The sequence below is a fragment of the Antedon mediterranea genome, chromosome 6, assembly GCF_964355755.1.
Source record: "Antedon mediterranea chromosome 6, ecAntMedi1.1, whole genome shotgun sequence".
Lineage (NCBI taxonomy): Eukaryota > Metazoa > Echinodermata > Crinoidea > Comatulida > Antedonidae > Antedon > Antedon mediterranea.
The window spans coordinates 19,178,523-19,188,447 of NC_092675.1; the positions used below are offsets into that span (position 1 = coordinate 19,178,523).

At 30.0% G+C, this 9,925-nt stretch overlaps 1 protein-coding gene across 1 annotated transcript; it reads left to right on the plus strand.

The window, feature by feature from the left end:
- The first annotated feature begins 2,987 nt into the window (after positions 1-2,987).
- On the plus strand, positions 2,988-9,010 carry LOC140051342 (vesicle transport through interaction with t-SNAREs homolog 1A-like). Its single transcript, XM_072096528.1, has 8 exons — positions 2,988-3,126; positions 3,944-4,002; positions 4,262-4,372; positions 5,447-5,533; positions 6,128-6,212; positions 6,676-6,746; positions 6,901-6,962; positions 7,417-9,010. Exons 1-8 carry the CDS (start codon positions 3,024-3,026, stop codon positions 7,511-7,513), a joined length of 675 nt encoding a protein of 224 aa, XP_071952629.1. The 5' UTR covers positions 2,988-3,023; the 3' UTR covers positions 7,514-9,010.
- Positions 9,011-9,925: the final 915 nt, after the last annotated feature.

Below are 9,925 nucleotides of genomic sequence, written 5' to 3' on the forward strand. Positions count from 1 at the left end.
TGCAAAAAGTGACACCTACACCTCAAATACGACTGGTCTATTATATATTATGCAAAGCCATGTGAATGAAATATTATATTGATATAAATCATGAAAAGGAAATATTTATTTTTTTCCATAAAATTAAAATTTATAAATTTTTAGCTGTTATTTCAAATCCCATGGGATTTGAAATATTAGCTATGTATGTAATTATCAGCACATGTACAGTATATCATTTTATAATATTATTACAGTTTCCAATTTATGTCAAAAAGCTACTCTAAGTAAAGTTTTATTTTTTAAAAGCAGTTAACATATTCACTCATTGTTACTACTTTACATTAGAAATTGTTGTTGTGCACATTCCACAACTGTGTTTGTTCATGAGTGTCTGAAGATATAACAAACATATTTTTGGTGTTGTTCATTGCCCATATTTAATTGCTCTATATTACAAACTTATTTAAAGACGGGGCCATAGCCAGCATGATAAACAAGGAGCTTGTTCAATTTTCACTACCCAATTCACCAGCAGAGATCGTCATATTTTATATTAATAATTATATTTAAAGCATTTATGCATCGTCTGTGAGTGAAGATATTTGTTAATATTTCCATGTAGTGTAAATTTACAAAGATTACCAATCTGAACCCTAAACATATTTTTTTTATAGACCTAGGCCATCACAACAATTTTAACTTTACAATACAGTGAATGATAAATTTAATACTTAAATATTTGTTTGTGTATATTGTCAGATTATTAGAATTATTAATATTTATTTTTTCAATGATGATGCATACGATTCTATAAGACCAGTGCAATCATATTTTAATGATATTTTGAAGTGATTATTAACATGTATATATAAGAGGTTATTATGTGACGTTGTTAGGTACAGTATTATATTCGATTTGTAAAGCGGTAAGATTTTGGTGTGGTGAGCAGGACTGCAGTGCAAAAATAAGTCCAACATTTGCATAAAGATTTATTGAAAATAGCAACTTGCTTTAAATGATGTTGCTATATTCACCGAATCACGTAAAGATATTTCGTCAGCATTTCACTTAAGTCATAAATTAAGTGGCATTTACGTAGGAGATTTTTTTAATTGCAAGGGTGAATATAACCAATGTTTACAACATCACATTCCTTAATCTCGGTCTACACTATCAAACTAGTGATGTGCCCAATATGGTAGTGATATGACCAAATATGCTAGTGATATAACCATATATAGGCACATCACATTTTTTTGTCACATAAAGTTTGATAGTGTAAGCATAGCTTTACAATCCTCATCACCACTCACTATCATGGTGCATGATGATCATTCAGATTACTATTACGGTATATGGACAATACAATTCATTAAAAAAAATTGAATATAGATAAAGTTTTACCACAAATGTACAACAACAAATATATTGATTTATGTATATTTCCAACTTGAAAAATTGTGTCATTTCTATTAGATGTATTCAGTTTTTATGTTTCAAGATTTTTATTACACAGGCAAACAACAATTACCGTTCCATCTTTTGTATTTTTATGGGTTGTAAATATTGAAAACAATGACATGGGAGCTACCTATCTATTGTAATGTTAACTAGCAATTCTTAATTACACTTTTTATTTCTGTTTCCTCGTAAATTTGCTGTGTTTTTAATAGTGAACAAATTCCATACTATCAAGTAGTATTACTTATTTTATCTCCTAACATGCATTATGTCATAGTTACAAGTGAGAGATAAAACATTTTGTTGATGCATATTTGGAAAATACTGAAACAATTGATACTTTTGTCAATAACAGTTTAAATGAAATTGTTGGTTGTACGTTAAAATAAAAATGCTATAAATTTGCCGTTACTTAAACAATAGAAAAGACCAAGGAAGAGTGATGAATTGCACCCTTTCCCTGAAAAGACCGTAAGCTTGGTTTTTAACTGAAATTATGTTATCTAGTTGCAAATTAAATATGAAAACCAGGGGAGATATAACATATCACTAGTTGGCTACAGCCCATGTTTAAATATTTTAAAGACAATTTTAGCAAATTGTGAAAATAAATAATGAACCTTTCTTAGGTAGAATGCAAGATGGGCTGGGATATAAATGTTAGTACTATACATACAAAATGTTTGTTTAAATACATTTGAAATAGGTACTAATAAGGAATGCGAATTTACTGTATAACAACATATGTATGATACATGCGATATTTATTAATGTAATAATGATGATGTAGTTTTAGTTACTGTAGTATTGTATATCATTATATTTGTATGTATATGATTTATGTTTCTTTTAAAGGTTTATTAAAATTAATCAGCTCTGGGAACAGTTGTTTTTTGTTGTTGATATATCATTAGGTTGGACAATAAGTGAATGTCCTTTATTGTAGGTGTCATTACTGTTGTTGAGATACACTGAAAGTTGATGGGATACCAGTCTTCCAAATTTGTCTCTTCAAAGTTAGCCTCACTTTCAGTTTACACAGATGGCTCGGCTCTATGGTAAGTGAATATTCTTTGATAATAATAATAACGTACCACATTTATATAGCACCCTTTTATGAATAAACACGTTCAAAGCGCTTAACAAATAGTTCATTCTTATATTTAGTGCAATATATTCTTTGGTATTTTCTACCCGGAGTTTCCCTTTAAAAATAGGCAACGTATAATCCCACCCAAATAGGCTACATTGAGAAGGCCTATAAATAGTCTCTGTTGGTCCAGATTTGAGTATTGTAATCGTACATTCATTTTATTAATCTTGCTTGTCTCATTTCTGGGGAATATATTGTTAAGTAAGTAATTAAAATATATACAGATCTAGTAGAATTTTGTATTAGAACTTTGTATTATATAAAATATTATAATTCTATTGTAATCATATTTCTGCCGCGCCCAGTTGTCGAACATGTCTTAAATCCATTTTGGTATTCCGAATTTAACTCCGTATCCGTATGTGTGTTCGCGAATGATATGATCGCGGGGAGAGAGCGAACAGTTTGTTAACATCAAACAGGCAAAATGATGTCAGATATGACAGCGATGGAGGAGTTCGAACATCAATTTGCCACTTTATCGGCAGACATAACAAGTAAAATCAACGATATACCAAAAAAACATGGAAGTAAGTTTTCAATTGTTCATGATAATAACCATAATAATGCGGACTACCCTAGGCCTAGGCCTAGGCTAGGCCTGTAACTTTAGGCTAGTATTAAGCCACTTTACTGGGCACTGTGCCGGTTGGAGGTTAGCTAGGACGCCCCTCAAACACAGAGAGCACGGAGCAGCTAGGCCTAGCCTGGGTGGCCTTTTCCGTGTCTTATTATGGGACGATTCCCACCTTACGTCTCACTTTAGACCAAATTCATATTCATTTTTTTCGGTATTTATCAAGTTTTGAAAGGTGTTTAACAATCCGTATTTTATTGATATTGTCAATTATTATTGACAATGTTGATATAATACTACAGTAGGCCTAATATCCCAATAAATTACAAAAAAAAAACGTAATTTTATATTCAATTTATTACTTCGAAAACCTTGTTTATTTCGTGCATTCGCCAAGCGGCCCACAGAGGGCATAACTTGTTTACATCGTTCGCGTGACTAAAAATAGTAAAAAATGATCATTTTCGACAATGTTTTCAAAATGTTTGCTTTATTGCATCTTTATCCATAGTAGTAGTACAGTAGTACTACCCCATAGTCTCTCTGAAAATAAATTTTTGCGAAAAAAGCTTATTTTATGCTTATAAAATGCATGTCAAAGCCGATGCATTTAAGTGTGCCAAATCGTCTCAGGGCCGAATCGTCCCGTTACCGATTGAATAATATTTTAATAGCATATTAGCATAATGTTTCCTAGGCCTAGTCCCTACTGGGCATATTTAAGCTTTTATTTTTGGTAACCATTTAGACCCTCTTTAATTATTTTGCAGATGAAAAAAAGATTTTGGTTAATTCAGCTGAAAAACAGATGGATGAGGCTCAAGAACTGGTAAAATGAATAAATTATTATTCATTAACAACAATAATGTAATAATACCTAGTAATGAATTTGTTTAAGGTGGATGTCCCTGGCCATTAATTTCATCTTAATTAAGTGTATCTGTGGCAATGGCATATTCACACTCTTTTTGTTATGATGCCAAATAAGACATCATCATGTTCCTTAAACAAATATCCTGGTGACTGGGACTTTGTGTCATTATGTCTCATGAATTTCCTCCATGGTATCTTATATGTTAATCTTATAGCTAGAGCAAATGGACCTAGAAGTTAGGGGGATTCCAGCAAAAGATCGCCAGAAATACAGTACACGTGTCAAAAGCTATCAGACTGAACTAACACGTTTAGAGAAAGACCTTGTAAGTACAACAACAGAACTGAACTTAAACGATGGTAAAACATGTGCAAATAGATATACAGGTGTTTAATACTCTTGTTTGTTTACAGTTAAATATTGTATAAGTCATTCATGTATGACGTTCTAACAATAAAGTAAGTAATTAATGTTACAGTAGTTACCTAGTGAAAAATCGAAGAAAATAGTTAGTTATAATTAGTTATGCAATATGGTTCACCTTGCTTGCTAAAAAGAATATGTTTAAATAATTATTTTTAAATAGATTTTTTGAAAATATGTATTAAGATAAAGAATACAGATGATGTTTTCAAATTAGGTGTGATGTTGACTAACACAATACAGTAATTAATAGCCACCTGGACTTATTTGCACACATGCAAAATATTGTAATGTGAAACCCTTCAAACTTTACTACTGTATACTGAATTGAATACAACTGCTGTTGATTGTGCAAATCCTCAATGTTGTAAAATTATGATTGTATATTGAAAAGGTATTCATCATTTATATTTTGATGGTTTTGGTCAGACTTAAGCTCTGTCTACACTATAAAGCTATGTGTGATGTGCCTAAATGTGGTAGTGATATGACCAAATACGGTAGTGATATGACATCATCATGTTCATATATGGGCACATCACATTTTTTTTATCACATAAAGTTTGATAGTGTAGATAGAGCTTTAAAATTATCTTTTGTATTGTTTCTGTGCAGTAACTACTATTTTTACTGCAGTAATGTATGATTTTGATTTGTTCCAATGTAGAAATTTATTAGTTACAGCAATAAATCAATGCATATGATGACCCCCAATACAGCTTTCAAAAGAGCTTTACAGCGTCCACATTATCAAACTGGATTGACAAAAAAAAAAGTGCCCATATCTCTGATTTATAGACATCAATACCATATTTTGGCACATCACACATAGTGTAGACAGAGCTTTAAAGAGTGAAAATAATTTTGACATGGTCCCTTCTTCTTGTTTCTGATAATATCTATTTTCTTAATGAATTATCTGTTTTGATGATTTTTAAAATCGTTTATAATTGTTTGAATTTTACATTTTTGTTAGAGGAGATCTAAAATAGCATTTACTGATTTAGAAACTGGAAGAGATGAATTATTTGGATTAGAAGATGTACAAAGTTCAGAAGATCAGGTTAGTCTTATCATAATCTTATCACTACCGTAATGATGCGGGTATAAGCCCACTCTTGGGTATAATCACAACATCCCTCCACATTCACCCCTCTTTCTCTCTCTCCCCTGCCCAAAACTGGATGTGATTCTTACAAGAGGAGTGGGCTTAACTTACACTCGCGTCAGTACTGTGTTTACTTTGATTTGGTTTAATCACTTACTTTCAACTTTATTTACATCATACATAAACAGTACAATATGTGAAAAGGAGCTAAAAAATAGCTTTCGCTTATCGAAGTTTGACTCTTGTCACAAAAATTAAATTAGTCAAAATGTTTGTCAAGTTTGATCTAACAACAATAATTCAATAAGAAAGAAACAACAACTATATAAAAGAAATATAGTAATGTATTTGTAAAAGTAAACATTTAAAACTTCATTTATGAATTTCAATCTTGAAGAGGTACATTTCATTGCTAATCAATCATGTAATCATCAATCTGCATGATTATTATCAGCCATTACTGTTATGATCATGCATTATAAGTAACCTTTATTTTTACCTATGAACTGATTAATTACTGATAATAATATTGGTATTTATTTTTTCCAGAGAACAAGATTATTAGATAATACAGAGAGGTTGGAAAGATCAGGTCGTAAGTTAGAGGCAGGGTATAGAATGACTGTAGAAACTGGTAAGTATCAGAGAAAAAAACAAATGAATAGTAAGAAATAATAATTCTGAAATATTAAAATGATAAGTAAACAAAATAATATGACATAATTAATATTGAATACTAATAAAATAAAAAATCTCCGACAGTATTCGAACCATATACCTGTTGCTTACAAACAAGCTTATGAAGTCCGTTATTATATATACTAAATAAACTATATGATGTAGAGTTTGTGAAAAAGAAAATAATTAGTTCTTTGTTATTAGTAATAAAATACTTTATAATTATTCATAAAACACTTTATACCCAACATCTGTTACTACTGTATTATAATGTAACTATTGCTTTTGTACTAGCAAATATTTGTACATTGTTCATTCATTCAATATTAAATCAGAGTCTCAACTTATTTCTCCATGATTAAATCTACTATTAATAATAATATTTAGTATTGCATTTCAAATTTTCTTTTTGCTTGTAGAACAAATCGGTCAAGATATTTTAGATAATTTACATGGTGATAGAGAGAAAATCAACAAGTCTCGTCAAAGGGTTAGTTGAAATTCCCTTTTTCTACAATTGTCTGTGTGTCTTATTGAACTAACCAGGAAGTGTGAAGTAGAAATGTAATTTGTTAATAAAAGAAATTGTACTGTATACAAAGAAAGTGGAGCCTTAATAATTCATACATTTTTTTGAATTTCAGTTAAGAGATATGGATTCTACGATAGGTCAGAGTTCAAGAGTATTAAATGCAATGTTAAGAAGGTAATGTTTAAACATTTTATAGAGGGTTAAATAATAAATAATCCTTTATATACAACCAAGGAGCTAGTGTATGGCCAGCCAACTCAACATCAAAGTGAAAAAGAAAATAATATTCACTAAGGTTTTTGACAAATGTATAGACGTATTTGTACTGGGTTTCTTTGAGCAGATAGTAGATAAAACTTTTTGCTGTTTATATAAGATTTTGGCCTAGTAGATATATTTAGTGATAATTCATAAATTTATGTTATTAATAGGAATCGACTAATACTTAATAGTAATAATTTTGAATGTTTTCCAATTGATGCTGTGCTTGGGAAAAATGTTTCTCATGTTATTGTTAATTTATTGCACTGAGTATTCAGTGGACCTTGGGTGAAATTTCTGCAAAACCAAACCTATTAATGTTATCACTACCACACAATTAACTAAACGATATTTTTTTATTTTGCAGAATTGTTCAAAATCGGGTTCTGATGATCTTCCTTGGAATGGTAGTAGTGTCTGTGATTATTATAGGCATCTACTTCTCAGTTAAAAAGCATAAATAGATTAGTATTATTAGTTCATAAAACTATTTAAATCTAAAAGAAATGATTTTTTTTTTACCATATTTAATGAGGGTGATCCATCCAGCAATTGCTGATCATTAGGGACCCTCAGAGGTTCACAAGACAAACATACACAAGATGCTCTACATAAACAAAGTCTTATTACAAGTCTTTGGGAGTGGAGTTGTAATTTTGTCCTTAGAAAAAATCGGGACTTGAACCCAGGACCCTTGGAGTGGTAGCCAAGCATCATAACCACCAAGCTACAACTCAACTCAAATAACAAATATGTTCAAATAATAATGAAAGTTAGCTCTATTATTTATTTTGTTATGTATTAATACATTTTTTTAAACCAAGAGTAGTAATTTTTTCTCAATGCCTAAAATGTGGGCATAAAAATTAAAAAGTAATTTTGAAACAATATATTCCAGTACTATAAAATAGTAAGATTATGCTGTATGTATCAGTTTTTTGTTTTTATTGATTATGTTGTAGGAAACTTATCTTTAACAAATGTTGTTTCTACAGGATAATAAACTTTAAAACATTCTTTACCTTTACACTAAAAATAATCAAGTATTAAAGAGTTAATATAACTATAATGTACAAGTTAAGCCTTATTCCTGCCTGTGTGTTTTTTCTTAGATATAAATAACATGTGCAATATTCACATTTTAGCATGTATGGTGTATTCTTAGTTTGTTCTCTGTGAATCTTACTTGTTGTTGCAGATATTATCTCTACAAAGTGCTTTATCAAATCATGTAACCAAGTGTTGTTATATTTACTCTATACGTGATGTTTAACAGAACTAGTTTCCTTGTTAAATTAAACTATAGAAGTTTAAAAGTTAGATTTTATTAATGATTTTGATCTTTATTGAATTATTTGGTTTATTGATGAATTTGATTTGGAAATGTGTGTACTTATGGCTATAGTACTTTATTCCATTAAAATTCTTTGTTATTTTAATTGTAAATGTTCCCACCAACTATGTATTTAACTTAAACGGTTCTGTTTACTTCCAAATCAGTAGTTGGTCAATTTGTTTTATCAATTTAATTTAGTAATAATACTGTATAATGTGCATGTCTGCTTTAGTTTAATATCTATTTTTGAGAGACTATACAGTAATATTATGTTGCTGCTCCCCCCGTTAAAAACCCTGTTTGTATTTGAAACTAGCCAATTGGGCTACTTTGTAGATTTTTCTAGGCCCACCTACAGTAAATCAGGTGTATTTATACTCTTAGTGGGTTATACATAATTCTATACATTGTATGATATAACACCCAATATTATCACAGCATTGTGTGATATGAAAATATGATAACATAGTGTATTATTCTGGTCATACTAACCTACAGGTATGCCTGGTAGCTTTTACGATATAACAATGTTATCAAGTAGATGCTGACAATAACATCGGTAGTAGTATGACCCATTTTTTTAATGTGTATTTAGCTGTAAAAAGTATATCTATCTATGTGTTTAGAGTGTATAAAATATTAAATAAGATTTTATAATATTTTTTGTGGCTTATCCCTCACATTTTGTGAATGAACATGCATCATATTTAAATGATCTCATATTGTCATGAGAGATAAGTTCTTCAATGATCGTAAATCAATCGTATGACATCATAAAATATCCGTGCCCATATGGCAATATTCGCGCATAATTTTGGGCGATTTTCCAAATAATCCCGGCTGTACTATAGTACAGAGGTTTTATTAAAAAATGGTTGAACTTTGACCTTTTTATTCCTCGACCTAATGGTCCTATGACGCCATAAGATGTAATAGGGCGATATCCGTGCTCAAATGGCAATATTAGCGCATAATTTTAAAAGGTCTATATTTTGGGTGATTTTTTTTTTAATAATCCCTGTACTTTTAGTACAGGGATTTTATTAAAAAATGGTTGGACTTTGACGTTTTTATTCTTCGACCTAATGGTCCTATGACACCATAAGATGTAATAGGGCAATACTCATGCTCATATGGCAATATTAGCGCATAATTTTAAAAGGTCTATATTTTGGGTGATTTTTTTTTTAATAATCCCTGTACTTTAGTACAGGAATTTTGTTGAAAAATTATTGAACTTTGATCTTTTTATTCCTCGACCTAAGTGGTCCAATGACACTATCATATCATATCATATCATTTATTTCGCCAATATACAGAACAGTACAAAAAAACAATACAAAAGTAAGTCAATGAGGCCGGATAACCTAAAAGTTACAAATAAAAATAACCGTCGAGAGGCTCTCCACATCGAAATACTTACATAAAATGAATAATACATGGATTCTATTAAAATTTAGATAAAACTATATAAGATGTAATTGGGCAATATCCGTCCTCATATGGCAATATTAGTGCATAATTTTAAAAGAATATATTT